Source organism: Sardina pilchardus, chromosome 9 (assembly GCF_963854185.1).
Source record: "Sardina pilchardus chromosome 9, fSarPil1.1, whole genome shotgun sequence".
Taxonomy (NCBI): domain Eukaryota; kingdom Metazoa; phylum Chordata; class Actinopteri; order Clupeiformes; family Clupeidae; genus Sardina; species Sardina pilchardus.
Window position 1 is genome coordinate 32,950,118 of NC_085002.1, and position 16,093 is coordinate 32,966,210.

A 16,093-nucleotide genomic window follows, 5' to 3' on the forward strand; every position below is an offset into this window, starting at 1 on the left:
ACGCCACTTCATCCTATTGAATCCTTGTGCACAAAACAGCTGCTTGCTTACCCTAAGGTCAGTTTTGTCCTTCAACGCAAGAGAAAGGGTGCTTTCTCATCTCTACCACTGATGCGTCTTGTTCATTTATGCCTTTAAAAATGTTGTTCTGTGTGCTGAAGGCCGAGGGCAGCCACCCCACTTCAGGTCCACAACCATGCACACTCATTACAGCACCAGAGAGGCAGAGGTCCCCTGACAATATTCTGCTACAATTCATGCTAATGCAGCCAAATGTTATTAATTATTTTATTCATAAAGAATAAATGTCCAATAGACATCTAATTATGTAATATTTGAATATGAATAACATTTTATAAACGTATTTAAAAAAATATAACATACACATATTTTACCTGTTTTAAGTATATATGAGCAATGGGGTCTTTTATCTCATATTTGAAACTAGAGTTAGCTTTTTGAATAATTTTGATAATGGCAAACTAGCTAATGGACAGTATTTAAGCTTAGCATTTCCTTTTCTTGAGCATGGCAGGTTATAAGAAGAAGTGTACCCCTTATACCACCCCTATACCATGTACCGAATTCTGCTATCCATGCTGCCTTCAAAATGGACCGTTGTTCATGAAATTTAAGATGTCTTAGAACGCAGCAAAAATAGTTTTTTTTCGGTTTCATACCGCACTAGCTGCCTTGCTCCCCAGTTAGATATCTTAGAAGGCAGCAGTCTTTCCCTTTCGAACCAAGGCAGAGGCTTTATAAAAAAAATAGCGGTATTGTTAAAGGTGTGAAAGTGGTAAGAAAAAAAGGTAACACTTTAGTTTAGGGTGTTGCTGTTACAGTGTACCTGTAGGGGTCATTGTCTTCAGTGTACATGTAACAGCTGCTGCTACAACCTTGTTGCGGGTTTATGCCACAGTATCAAAGAGTAATACATGTGTACCAACACACATACATAATGCAAGTACAATGATAGTACCTGATAACAGTGTCACCCTAAACTAAAGTGTTACTGAAAAAAATATACCTGTTGGTTTTGCGTGGACGTGGCCTTATAAGGACATGGCCTTGCATTCAATCCAAAGTCATGTCACTGAGACAGCTCTCCATTTAAGCAGGGAGGCAGCGAGCTGCTGTCTGGCCTAGATTCATTGGCAAATGTTTATTTCCTGGTTGCTGGATGCTTGTCTAAAGTTTGAAATCATTGGAATTCCTTTAAACCAATCACTAATGTTTGGCAATGACGTATGTTGACCAGGGGGGACACAACGATAACAACAGGCTTACAACTTAAACGTAATTGCTCTCAGGAATGCCCTCTGTTCGCTGGTTGGTCCGGCCTCCAGGAAGCCAAAGCTAATCAAGCTATTCCAGACTGAGTACTGTAGGGAAAAGAATTGAGTGGAAGTATGTACAGTAGACGGAGTCAGAGTCTTCATTTCCCCCATCCCCACTCTTTGGAGCACATTCCCCTCTGATATCCGTCTCAGTCACCAAGGAGTTCTTTTGTGTCAAGTGTCCTTGGCATCGTCTATCCACGTACCACTTTGTTTTTTTCTCTTGCAGCACACTATCTGATATGAAAAGTCTTTCAGCACTCAACCATGATAAACATGCAAACGTCAGTTAAACAAAAACAAACAAAAGTCAGAAAGTAACAGGTTTATTGCTGTGGTCCCAGACAGCAAGCAACTCAAACTCAGTGATGTAGGGTGTCAAATTTCTTAATGTAGAACCTGACGATGTAATAATTTCCAAATAGTGTCATAAAAACCCCCAAAACAACTCCCAATCTAGTGGAACCATATCATGTAATTATCCCCAATAATGTAATAACGGGGGCAACATGGGGGGTTGTGAGATGATTTTCAGAAATCAAAAAAGATAAAACAATTACAAATACCATGTTTTAGCAATAATTGGAACAAAAGATACAAATACATTTTTAAATAAAGCCTGTAATGACCAGAGGACTGAAATGGTCATAGAGCACGGACCTATTACTTTCATCTATTATTCTCCAACCCTGTTAGCAATCTAGCAGCATGCCTTGAAAATTATATTTCTTAATTATTTTTTCTATTACTGTGCTAATACTATTTCTGTTTAGTTTTCTTGCCACCCATTTCTACTAGCATATTGTTCTGTCTGTGGTTCCAACTCCTAAATCCTTTGTCTCATTGTACAGCATTTGTGTGAATGAATATCTACTGCCTTCCACAGTCAGCTAAATTGGAAGAGAATGTGCTCTTTCCTGCTTATGTGTACCAGTTAAGAAGCGAGCATACAATTTAAAGAGTTACAGTAATCCAGTCTGGTTGTTATGAAGGCATGGATTATTTTTTCAAAGTCCATAAAAGTCAGGAAAGGCTTGATTTTAGATATGTTTCTTAACTGGAAGAAACTAGATTAGACTATGGACTGGTTGCAACTGGTTGCATCTCAATGATCACATCACATTTTGAGGGACTAGTTTCTCAGCAGTGGCAGAATTTTATTTTGCCCTGGTTAGTAGTACTGGCCGAAAAGTAAACAGAGAAGCAAACTCCAGTTGGGACACCCAGGTAATATCAGTCCACCGCTGCTGTTGCCTATGCCTACTACCAACTACAGGTTAGTTTTATTTCTAACATTATTCTATCAACACAGATGTTTACATCGATAGTCTGGCATTATAATTTATATGCCTCAGGTGTTCTGTGGAGTGGGTAAGACATATTGTTAACTTGCGCTAGCTCAGCACCAGCGAACTCTGCAACTAGAAGGACTGGATGTGCTGAAAACTGATAAATATTACTCTAGTTGACTTGGAAATGAGGTCCCAGGTCCTTTGTTTTGAACGACCCCTTTTAACAAACTGCTGATGCATTGTGAAAATATATTGTTTGTGATTTAGTGCCGTTTAAATGTATAGGCAACTATGGCTATTTAAAACATATGTCCAGCAACCACTGATGCCAAGTTACCTGTAATTGACCTGGGTATGTCACCACAGAATAGCAGTAGTGACTTACACTGTACAGTAGATGATGATTTGGATACTATAGATGGAGATTCATGGGCTCTCTCTGAATGTTTAACACTCTATAAAGCGGCATGAGACATGTGCAATGTTTTGGCGCTCTATAAGTGAAATTAAGCTAAAATTTAAATAAAATTGAAATTGAAATTCATAGTAATGTTTGTTCTGGTCATTCCCTGCAGTTAACCAGGTTTTACACTCTAGGTGTACTTTGGCTTAATGTGTGTAGACTTGACATTGGAAAAGGGATCTCCTTGGGACGTTTGCATGTCCAACTTCTTTTTGGATTATTACTGTGGTTCCTTGCTCTTCCTACCGGTTTCTCTCAGGTGACTGCTCACTACACAGTAGGCCTACTCTACATATGTGCTTGTCATCTGTTCCATGTGTTATTATTGGTATCTGTAAGGGGATGCCATTCTACTGTTACACTTCAGCTCCAAAGGAAAATGAACATTATGTAAGCGATAATCAACGACGTGCTGTGCGTAATAAGGTCCCGATGCCGCAGGCGGAGTTGATTATCCCGCTTATACCATTGCTACTATCATTTTCGTTTATATTGCCGCTGTCTTAAATACAACGTTTTTGTTTTTACCGTTAAGAGTCACATTGGTGAATTGATATTCAAGTGTGATAAGACCAAAAAAAACGAACTACTTCATAGCCGTGCGTATTATCGAAAAATAATGCACGTTCCAAATAGCGCATCACAATAGGACATTGAACATGTCTATGTAAGTCAGACCATGCTGCATACTAAATTTTGATGATTCCAACCCTCAAGGAAAAAGGGTCCTTCACTTCAGTTGACCTTTGCTACAGCACACCATCAAAGCATAGATGGTGCAACTGGTTCAGGAAATGCCATGGGAGACACAGATTCACATCTCTCCTCAGTTAATAGAGAACATCATCCAGTGCAACACTTAGTCTCCACAACCCAGCGTTGCTGATTGGATGTGATTTTTTAACACATTCAATGTGTTCATGTTTGTCACAGATCTAGACATGTTTTATACTTAATCCAATCTCATGGTCATTCATGGTAATAATCTTGCTTTGCTAATCTTTACAGCTAAAGCATTTTGCATTGCATTATGCTAAAGGTAAACTAGGTATAAATTAGGGCTGGGACTCGATTAAAAAAAATAATCTAATTAATTAGAGGCTTTGTAATTAATTAATCGAAATTAATCGCATTTTAATTGTATATAAATATATGACCTGAGAACAGTGAGAAGTATTTTTTTTTCACATGGATTTTTAGTATAGCCTACTATTGGATAATGACTGAATACATAGGCCTAAGCTTAAGCAACACAAATACTGTTTATTAATAAGTCCAACAGACCAGTGCAATTTTTGCCATAAAGTGTAGCAATACCATATTTAGAAATAGTACATTTTCAGAAATTCATGTAGCCTATAGATAGGTAGACCTTCTGTAAACTATAATACTGTGATATCCTGTTAATTGTGTCACCTGTTACCTTGAGTTGAGTTCATGAAATTGCTGTGTCCCTTTAAGGGGAACTGGGGGGCGGAGTTTACGTGTGTGCGTGTGTGCTTGTATGCGGTTCTGAGTGTGAAGTTTCTTTTAGGTCTATGAAAGTTGGACATGGAATTAGGTGCGGTGGATTACTGTTATAAGCGTGAGTTGTGGCTGTAACAGCAACTCGGTTGCTATTTGTTTAATGAATAAAGCTCAGAGGTTTCCCTCAAGTGTCTGGAATATCACAATACTTTGTCCACGCTAGCAGCTAGCTGCTTTATGTTTTGCACTGAGGTGATACCTGCGGTGATACGTCCTTGTTGCATAGGTTGCACACAACCATGCTCTTATCTACGCTTCCATCCGTTCGTTTTTTGTAACAACATTTCCCATCCACGGGGCCAACCAACGCGGTCACATCAGCTTCTTTGTTCATGTTCACTGTGCCACTGTGGTTTGTTTTGTCTGAACCGAACTCATGCGCGTGACTTGGTGCTCCAGTATAATCGGTCCGTCTGAAACTCATCCAGTGAGAAACGTTCCGCGGTGCAAAAATAAATAGGCATACGATTAAAATGCGTCAATTTTTTTAACGCATTAATGTTTGTGTAATTAATTAATCGTAATTAACGCGCTAAAGTCCCGGCCCTAGTATAAATAGTTACATGCACCGGTGTATGCAAATGACATGTTATACAGACATTGTAGTAGGTAGCCTACATTGATACATAGAGTTAAAAAGGTACTGTATGTGATCAATCTCAGTATGTGACTGAGTTGTTTGTCTTCTATGGCATGTGTCCTGCTGCGGTTGTTGTAGAGGGCTTAGGGCTGAATGGTGTGTTGGCTGTGGACGGAGACAAAGGTTCTTGACTGATATGTATTTATAGTTAGTGAGAGTCATGGCTGCTGTGCTGTCCTTGCAGGTTGCTGGGGAGACGAAGAGGTGGTCCATAGATCAGGGACAGTGCAGTGATTGGTCATTGCCTGCCTGAAAGGGAAAGAATAAAGAGAGGGGGGGAGAATTGAAACTCAGACATCATCAGTGTCTATTTTTGTCACCAAGTCCACCAAATTTCATGCTACTATTTTGCTCTTTACTGTACTTCCTTGGATATTATTTTGATCAAGTTTGCAATTCTACCTATTGAATGTGACATCGTAGTCCTTTGAGTCACTTAAGTTGGTCTGACCTTTTCAGTTTTCATAACTGATCATTTCAAACTATTTGATATCCAAGGTCATGTAGTGTTTAGGTGTAACATGCATCAATGGTAAAGTGATTTCCTAGAATACAATTTACACTTTGCCAGTAATTGAGCCTGTTAGTAATATTGATTAAAAAAAATCTTATTCTAACATGATGGTCAATAGTAAGGGTTTGATTACACAAGCTGTGTCAAAATCCGGTCTGAAGGGAGTCGCTGGTGATCAAAGCAGGTCAGGATGTCCGAGGAAAGATTCTGAGATACTGCTGAAATCGCAGTAATGACAGCAACTGGGCTAACAAGTCTTATGTCACACACATTGCCTCTGCCTGAATCAGAGAAAGAAAGAAAAGTTATGAACATGAACATTCCATTAATTCAAAACGTGAGAGCAGCGATTTCAACATCTCATTTGGATGTTTTTGAGAGAGAAAATGGAATTGGATGAATGTTCAATTTAGCACGTGACACAAATGATTGTCTGCACAAGCACATAAAACCTCTCTCACTAAACTTTACACTTGAGTGATATGATGTGTTGCTCTGCAAAAGGAAATGCCAGGGCTAAGATGGGAACTATTTTTTTCAGCAGAGGATGAATTGACAAAAACAAAATAAGACTTGATGATTAGTTGGTAGTAGAACTGTTGTTTGACTGCAATATGGCACTCGTGTCATGAGTAAATATCATGCTGAAATGTAATAGTGTCTTTTTAGTGCAGTAGTGTTCATGTGTTTTAAGCCAGTATTTCACTGCCTTTGACAGATGAAATGTGTCATTATGGTATGTGCTTACAGAGTTGAGAACTGTTCAGTTTGCCGTCCAAAAAGTCTAGAAGACAATTTGTATTTCTGAAGCATGGTTTTCCTTTGTAACTTATGGATTTTGTACTAAGGGGCTTTGACATTTTGCTGATCCGTTACTGTCTTTTCACCAAGATGTAAAACTCCATAAATAAGCAAGTCTATAATATCAAAATAAGATAGCAATTTACATATACAATGGCACTGTATTCAGTATGCAAAAACACAGACCCACATCTGTACTTCTGATATACTGTACTACGTGATCTCTGGGCCAGCTCAACCTCCTTTCCCCTTTAACCTCCTTGTCAATGAGCCTGCAGTGTTACCAATGCTTTACAATTTATCATTGACCCAGATTTATTTCTAAACAGTGTGGCAGGGTACATTATCCTATTAAAGGAGATCCTTGCCATCAGGGAATGACATTGCCATGAAGGGGAACTCGGCCTACAACAATGTTTTGGTGTGTGCCAAGAGGCAGATTGACATCCACACAAATACTTGACCCAGGATTTTACAGCAGAGAGTTTCCCAGCGCATTACAATTTGTAATCTAGCATCCTGGTGCCAGCTTGTATCATTTCTGATGAAGTCCTTCTGTTAGTTTGGACCAGATGAATGAAACTCGCAAATTAATGTTGTAGTGGTTCTTTTAACCAAGCATTCCGCAATCAATTAGCCAAGGCCACTAGTTAACCTCAGCTTACCGTACTCAAGTCTCCTCCCCACACTGTCAACCATACCCTCTTGTTTCTTTCTGATTTTGCTCTTTCAACTCAGGAATGAAAACTTAATTGGGGTTGCAGCATCAGATTGTGGTGTTGTTTGCTGTGTGGGAGACTGATGTACTTCTGAAGATCAGTGGCATCAAGAAGAAAGAACATATTTTAGAACTTCAGCCAGAAGGCTGTATTTAATAGGCTAAATTAAGTATTTTGATACAGTGCATGAAAAGGTGGCTATCCCAAAATACGCATTTAATGGATGAGGCAGAGGCAAAACGTCTTTTTTTTTTCTTTAATTGAAAAAAATGCTTTTGTTTCTGTATTAAACTGTACATACACAATTTTGCTAAAATGCCCAGATCCGTTCATTGGACGCCACGGATGTCTATCAAATGCGTCTCTGCATAGCTCATCATGGTCTTGCTTTCTCCCCTGTTCTGTGATTGGCCACCAACATCAGGCGAAAATGGGGGCGTTAGTTTCCAGACTGCCTTAGCAGCGTGAAAGAAATCACCGCGCAAGGCAGTATGGGAACACCCAGGCTACAATTTTGCTCTGATTGGCTAACATCTTAAGGCATTTTCTAGAAGTAGCACTAGATTGCTGGTTCCATGTCATTGATTCAGATTGCTTTGGGTAGTGAAATGTCATCGGGGTGGAAGCATAATGAATAAGAGTTTAAGAGAATAAGAATGAATAAGAGAATACCTAGGTTCTACAGTATGTATCATGTAAACCATGCACTTTTGGAATTGTCTCATGCTCTATAACCATTTCCTTATATGGCAGGCAAGGAAGCAAATAGTCCACTTTGAAAATACCAGTACATCCCCTAGTTACATTGACATATCTTATTTCAAAGCCAACAAGAAATAAAATGGCTCCCTATGGCATGATCCCTACACGCCCCATTCTGGTTCTAGCATCTGTCATTTAACAAGGTGCAGCATGCCAATCCTCTAACAGGGATGACCCCTTAACCCTCACGGCCATGCTCACAGCTATATTAAATATATTATATTAACCAGATAATTTAAACCAGAAATATAAACCAGTGCATTTTCAAAATGTTTTCATGGTTTCCCTTCATATCGTACAATTCACCTTATTGAGGTCTAGAAAACCCTTGACCTCTGAAAAACATCTATTGAATTTTCCTTCTCTCCAAAGATGGAAATCAAGATGCATATCATTAGTAGGCCTAGTAATTCTGTGCTGGAATTACCTATCTAGAGCTGGGATGGGCAGTAATTCAGAAATATATTTAAATATTTGCCTTACAAAATAGGGCAACATATCAACATACTTTATATTAGCAAGCAAATGTTAGTCTGCAAAGTAGCGTAACCGTATTATTGCTAATCAAGGTCCGTATTAAGCACCATTGATTGCACATCTATTAGGTTTTTATTGAACAGTTGATTATTCTTAAGGTCACTTATTCATGGTAAATCCTTAATAAGCAGCCAGTTGATCTTAATCTAAGGCTACTGGTACATAGTATGGTAACAGAGAGTTTACCTGACTTACACTGACAGCATAATAACATAGACAATATCTTAGGCCTATACCTTTTTTATTTTGAATGATCCATGTTACATATTGATAACCTTAGATTAAGACCAACTAGTTGCTTATCTAGTATTTATTGAGTAAGAATAAGAAATAGTTTAATTGAGACCTAATACATGTGTAATAATGCTTAATACAAACCTTAGTGGGTACTAATACACACATATTAGTCGTGTATTTCTCGTTAACATGCTAGTCAAGTGCTACCCAAAATACTCTTTGGTAAATCGTATATCATGGGTCAACTGAAAATGGTTGCATATTAAAATGTTAAAGTGTTACAGCTGCCGTCGACAGCATTTTTTTTGTCATATTAGCTCGAACTGTCATGGGATTCTGGAGGTAGAATATTAAATAGGCTGTTTAGGAAAAATCCCGAATTCTCTAGCTCCCTCTAAAGGGCAAAGGCAAAAATCGAGCGCTCCCTATTTTGTTTAAGCAATCACGTTAGGGGGGAGGAATCGCTACCTGTCAGTCACAGCTTGTGCACACGCTGCTATCCAACCGCTGCTACTCTGCGGCTCACGTACTGTACACAACCTCGTCTCCAGAGGGGGAGGGGTTTGGGGGGCAGTTTGGAGCTTGGTAGAGGTTGGGGGAGGGACCGGAAAGTTGTATCAGTTTGAATTTTCCGACTTTAGACTCGGAATTTTGAAGGCTTGCCGACGGCAGCTTTAGAGAAATGCAAGAAAATGCTTTCACCAAAATCTGATGTGTATACTGTACATCTGTGTCCGTCTTTAAGAGCTAGAACAGTACCATATGTGCGTGAAAGTGAGCTGAGAGTGCCCAGACCAATATCTCAGTAGCCTGATTTTTTTTCAACTAAGACATCAGTACCATTTGTTTAGGTATGATGAAGTTGCCAAGGTATGCCAATTACTTTGAAAGCAGATTGTTGACAGAAATTATAGTCTGCTGCTAAAGGTGAGAATGTAAAGGGGTTTGTGTCATTTATAATTTATTTGCGATGACTTGTTGGCTTGTTACAAAGCGATCAGTGGCGTCCTTAGGTACAGATATTATGTTTTTTGTTATGTTATATTATGTCTTTTTATTGGGCCCAGATCTCTCACACACTTTTGAGAGAGAGAGAGAGAGAGAGAGAGAGAGAGAGAGTGTTTTTGTCATTTACAAGTTCAGTTTGATTATCAGTGATGGCCAAAAGTTATTGTTTGTAGCAGAAAGCCTTAGCCTTAACTCGGGTATTAAGTTAAGTGATCCTACGATAGCAGTTATTATATGTGATAAATTTGTCAAACTCTGCTTTCAGCTCTGATCTGTGCGCATTCTCGTGGTTGGGGTGACTTTGGCCAATCGGGAAACGTGGAGATGCACAAGACCGCCTAGGTTAAAAAACGATTACTTCCGCATTTATTAGCGGTAGCGAAATCTAGGGTGGTCATTTTTAGTATTTTAGTATAACATCAAAAAATCGATGGTCATCAGATATTGTATGGTATGCACGTCCATAGAAGTGACATATTTGCACGCGCAACATAGTTACAAACGCTTTCAAGTTTCAAAATGTTTGAAGAGGTGGAGCTGCACCTGTAATAGATGTATGACAGAATCTCAAGATAATGGATTGATTAATAGTCTGTAGGATTGGTCAGAGGGCAGTAGTTTTTCAGGATTTGAGCTATAACTTGGCACATAACCTGCTCCTGACCAGGGGTGCGTTTCCCAAAACCATAGTTGCTAACCTGTTAGCAACTTAGTTGGCTGACAATGGGAAATTGCATGGCAACCCACAAAATTGCTAACTTAGTTAGCAACTATGGTTTTGAGAAACACGCTCCAGGTTTGGTTGGCAGCAAAAAGGCCCCATCACATTACAGGCGGCATGCACTGCGCTCACCGCTAGGTTGCTCTTGGTTGAGGTAACGTTCTAAAGGCCCCATCACATTACACGTGGCATGCGCTATGAAATTCATTACTTTCAATGGTTTGAGCGCGCAAGAACTGGTCTGCCGCTGCGCTCAATATAGCGGCATTTTTGCCGCTTTGCCGCTCTTGCACTACCGCGGTCAAAGTTGAAATATGTTGAATTTTGACCACGGCACGCTGTAAGTCAATGGTCTTATGCGCGGAACCCAACGGTAACCACAACAACAATCGTAGAATGTTACCTCAACCAAGAGCAACCTAGCGGTGAGCGCAGCGCATGCCGCCTGTAATGTGATGGGGCCTTAACGATTGTTGTTGTGGTTACCGCTGGGTTCCGCGCAAAAGACCATTGACTTACAGCGCGCCGCGGTCAAAGTTCAACATATTTCAACTTTGACCACGGTACGCGCAAGAGAGGCAAAGCGGCAAAAATGCTGCTATACTGAGCGCAGCGGCAGACCAGTTCTTGCTCGCTCAAACCATTGAAAGTAATGGGTTTCATAGCGCATGCCACATGTAATTAAGACACCATGGTGGTGATACAGCGACGCTAAAACAGCGCCCACTTTAGTATGACAGCATACCCTGGCTTAGTGTGACCTCTCTTAAGGTGTCAGGACGTGTGATTTATAAGTTGTATGTTATACAGTATTCTGTCTGTTTTGTATGTTTCAACTTCTTCAATGACCTCAGGAATAAGATATCAGCTTTAGGTCATAAGACATGGTTGAAATCATTTCCAGGAAATGTGCCTGTTTTCTGGACTGTAATTGATCCAAGTCAGTGATGCTAATTGAGGCATTGATGAGGATGATGGAATCATGCATTAACATGAGAAAAAGACACGAGGCAGACATTCTTTCTTGCAGATGTTGTAGAGGTACAGTAGCTTCTGCTTATACACAGTATGTACTGTAAGTGTCTAATCATAATATGTTTAGAGCGCCACAGAGCACGTTCTCAGAAAACTCAGTGGCGTTCACACTCTACCTCCGGGTGTGAGCATACACACAATCTATTAAGAGATCACTCTATTAGCTATTATTACTACTGCTACACACTCACACAAATTTGTTTGTCATCTTCTGTTTTCCCCTCTTATAATAACAAGCAGACATTTACCTCAGTGTTGAAGCAGAATGATTTATTAGGGCTTTGGTAAAGGGAAAACAGGAAGGTGCTGAGAGAGAAAAGAGACATGGAATCATGACACGGGGGAAAGGTTACGGTATGGAAATGATCTGTCTGTTCCATCCTTTCAGTTACAGTACACTGTTATCGTCCATGCAGGATCCGTTCTTGTCACATGGTCAATATCAATTTCCCTCCTGGCATTAGAAGTCAAGACCTCAAGATTGGCAAATATCAATAGGAGACTTTTCAATTACCCCTCTTGGTTGTAAATTGTAATCAAAATACAATTCATCTTTTGTCTCCCCATCTTTTTCCACATAAACTGTTCGGAATCAAGTAACTAGGAAAATAGGAAAATGAAAATGTGGTGTAAATCACAGTGGGAGTGGAAACCAGACTTGTTCACAGTTGTTTTTAGTGTGTTCTCTTTACCAAACATGTGCTGATTATAGATATACAACAGCATTTGTTGTTTTTTGTAGCTACTGGATTTTTGTGAAAAGGTGCTTTTGTATAATGCAGTGGCTTATTTATATTTGTTAACAAGGCATTCATAGCTAAATGGTCTATAAGGAGTGTAGCTTTGGTTGTAGTGTTTGTAGATACTCATTAGGCACACTGTCCTCCTCTCTCTTCCGCTTCTCTAAGTCTCACTATGGCATCATAACATTTCCTGTCTTTTGCTCCATCCCACCTCATCTCTAGTTACTCTAGTACTCCTGCCCTGCTCTCAGAGGCTGTAAGGCTGGCTGCCCTTGTGGAGGGAACCATTCACCTGTAGGGATGGAGTTTGGGTTAGGAGCAGTGGCTATTACAGTAGGTTGGTTAGGGCACAATGGGTGTGTCGGAATAAACAGACATTACAGACCCGGCATTGTGGCGCAGCACCTGAGGTTTGATGTGCAGCCGCCCATTCTGCACCTCCTTGACAGGCTCCCGAAACACCACGTGCTTGTTATTACTGACCTTACGGCCGGGTCCCTCAGTGGTGGCGGGGGGCGTGGGTGTCAGGATGGATGATTGCGCACTGCACTCATTGGCTGGGCTAGGAGTAGTGGGTGCAGGGGGCTGCTTACGGCACCAGCAGCGGCAGGGTGTCAGGTACAGGTACATCAGGACCAGCACCAGGCTCACCACACAGCCTAGCAGGGTAGTATAGCCGGTATTGAAGGGCTCATGGTCCACTGGTTGTGGTACCACTGTCACATTTACCTCTTGTGTCACATTTACCCCTTGTGTCTCATTGCGCTGATGGTTCAGGGCCATACACACGTACACCCCAGAGTCTTTGACCTGTGCTGAGATGATTTCCAGACTCCCATTAGCATGCATGCGCAGTGAATTATTGTTGCCTGGAGGGGCAATGTCCCCATCGTGGGGCGTAACCCATATAAGTCTCATTTGATGCCCTCTCAGTGAAGTCTGGCACTCAAGTGTGATTGAATCACCGACATAAGCCTGCAAGCTGTTGTCTTTTTCTCCCACCAACCCCTGTGGTATGTGCAAGTTGCAGTTTTCAAAGGAGCGTCTATGCTGGAAGAATCGTACAGAAGCTCTTCGTTCTCCATACAACAGACAGGTGTGTTCATGGTGGTAATCCCTAGCTGAGGCAAAGCCCCGCTGCTCCCAGTGATGGAAAAGGCTATACATGGAGCAGTCACAGATCAGTGTGTTGTTGTGCAGAAAGAGACCACTCTGCACTACAGCAGGCAAGGCCAAGATGTCCTTCAGTGGTAGTTTGGGCATGCGATTGGAAGAAAGGTCCAGTGTGCTCAGCAAAGGGTGGCTGTGCTCCTGTATTGAGAAAAAGGGGAAGTCTGTGAGAAGGTTGTGACTCAGGTAGGCCTTGTGCAGGTTGCTAAGCCCGGCTAATGCCCGACTCTCCACTTGGGTGATGCGGTTGTTGAAGAGAAGCAGCTCTTCCATCCCGACCAGGTCTTGGAAGTAATGCTGCTCCACAACATGGAAGAGGTTGGATGACAGATCAAGGTGCCTCAGGCTGCTAGCATTTTGGAAGGTCCCTCGTGCCAGTATGCTAAGTCGGTTGTGCGCCAGTTGTAGTGTATCCAGCCGAGGCAGTCCTGCAAAACTGTCTTCTTCTAGTTGTGATAGTTGATTGTGGTTAAAATCTAGTGTGGCAGCTGTTGTGGGCAGTGTGGCAGGCAGTTGCTCCAAGCCGAGGGAGCTGCAGCTAAGGATATCAGATGCACACAGACACTTGGAAGGACAGCTGCCTCCAGTCAGTTTCAGTGGAACTGAGCCCAGTATTAAGGTTATGGCCACACCCCAAGCCCACAACATGGTGCTAGCACTATACTGGACGGAATTTTGTAAATTAACCTGAATTTATAAGAACAAATAATCACGTCCCAGTGGTTTTTGAGAATCAGATGCCAAATTGTGGAAAGACCAAACTGTGTAAGCAGTTGAACAACATATGCTGATGGAGCTGCAAGGAAAAGAAAATGAGCACTATGAGAAGATATTCATTAAATTAGTTAATTGACAGTTAACCAATTATTAATTACAATTTCATTTAGTTGCCATTTAATTTTTTTAACAAGTGGTTTCCAGCAGTGATTTATGAAGATAATATATATCAGTCAGAATTTGTCTTTCTGTCCTTATTTTTTAAAGTATATCAGACCATCAAAAATTATTTTACTTACCAATGTGCTGTCAAAAGATACAATAGATATCCCAAATTAGAATAGCATTGGTTCTGCCTTGCATGATTACTTCAAGTACAGTAGGTGACCGCAGGATTTCGGTTTGTTTCAGTTGTTTTGAAAGCAAGACACATAAAGTGCTGCCTAAGAATCAGGATGCTTTTCTCAAGTCGACCTGGTAATAGTTCCTTCCAAGTGGCCTCTGCTTCCCCATTGATTTGATCTGCACTTCCCAAGTACTTACATCAACACCCAATTGGCAACCACAGACTTTGTAGTAGTTTTTCTCTGAACTAACGTAACAGTCAATAATAAGAGTGCATTAACTTAATGTTTCTTATAAGCATCACTTTGGAGTTTTTCTACTTTGAATATATGATATTGCCCTTTAGTTAACAGCAAAGAATCTGGGTGGATAGTCATCAAAGTGCAGTCATATCCATTTACCAGCAGGCTTTCAGCTTTTCCGCTTAGCTCAGGACATCCATCTCCCATGTTTCCGCTAAGTGTTCATCACAATCTCCATCTCCATCAAAGATCACAGAAGTTAAGTTGAATGCGTCATTAGAGATGTTTTGATGAATTCTTGGAGCTCCCTCTCACATTCAGGTGCATAGAATTCCAGCCCTTTTCTCCATCCTTCTCTCTCCTTCTGGCACTTTCTCAACTCAAAGGTGTTGCTTTTAGTTCTCCATTTTGCTCCGTCACTCCCCTCTTCTCTTGACCTCTCCTCTGTTTTCACTCTGTTTCATTATTTCATTTCCTCTGCAGCGTAATGAGCTTGATCTCTCCTTATTGGTTTGTCTTTTTACTCTTGTCTTTCTGACTTGCACATCGCCTTGTGTGTGTCTCTCGCTCCTTCTCTCTGCTTCCCCCTCTCGCACTCTCTCTGACATTCTCCTCCCTCTCTGCTCTCTCCCTCAGCCTTGTGATTGGTCAGCGTTGGGGTTTGTGAAAGGGAAGGGCTTATGGAAGCCTTTCTTGTGTTTTTCTCTCTCATACTATTGCCCTATGGTGACTCCTTGAGTGTTTGTTTTGCTTTTTATGTACGACAGTGTTGTTTGGCTGAGCCCTGATTTGTCATTGCTTTTTCCGATCTTGCAGCTTGCCTGTTTTATTATTGACTACTATTAAAAAAATGAAAGGTGATGGATGGAAATGATTGATCATAATGGCTTAACTCCATTTGTCTCCCACAATTGCATCCCAGTGTCAATAAAAAAAATGCAAATAGTGTATAAACAGTGTTTAAGAAGTATGTCCTATGACAGGTGTGTTGCATGAAGTTGGTGAAAAAGTGTTATTATTAATCATTACTTTAGCTCTTTGGCAGTAGGTGAGAGCCTGATCAAAATACCTATTTATTTATGCATCTTCTGCTCAGTTGGTATGCAGTAAAGGATTATTTTGGATGGACTTGTTTGAGTGTGTAGTTCTTAGTCATGTATTTTTGATGGTGGAGTGTGTATCCATGTTGACTATGTTGTTATAGTTCCCTGTGGCCATGGTGTCCACTGCCCTGACTGCTGTCATAAAATATCAGTCTCCTCTGATCCAGTGCTGAGGGCTGG

General features: G+C 40.8%; 2 protein-coding genes across 2 annotated transcripts in view; one reads left to right on the plus strand and one right to left on the minus strand.

Annotated features, from left to right (window-relative positions):
* LOC134092031 (E3 ubiquitin-protein ligase RNF123) overlaps nt 1-16,093 on the plus strand; it is a 96,389-nt gene that overhangs the window by 62,847 nt on the left and 17,449 nt on the right. The window lies entirely within an intron of this gene.
* Nucleotides 11,874-14,872, minus strand: amigo3 (adhesion molecule with Ig-like domain 3). Its single transcript, XM_062545136.1, has 2 exons — nt 14,523-14,872; nt 11,874-14,302 (listed from the first exon to the last, which is right to left on the minus strand). The coding sequence occupies exon 2, from the start codon at nt 14,152-14,154 to the stop codon at nt 12,679-12,681; it is 1,476 nt and encodes a 491-aa protein (XP_062401120.1). The 5' UTR covers nt 14,155-14,302; nt 14,523-14,872; the 3' UTR covers nt 11,874-12,678.

What these genes read in the sequence shown, in the direction of transcription:
- amigo3 (XM_062545136.1), bottom strand. Translation starts at nt 14,154, where the DNA reads ATGTTGTGGGCTTGGGGTGTGGCCATAACCTTAATACTGGGCTCAGTT.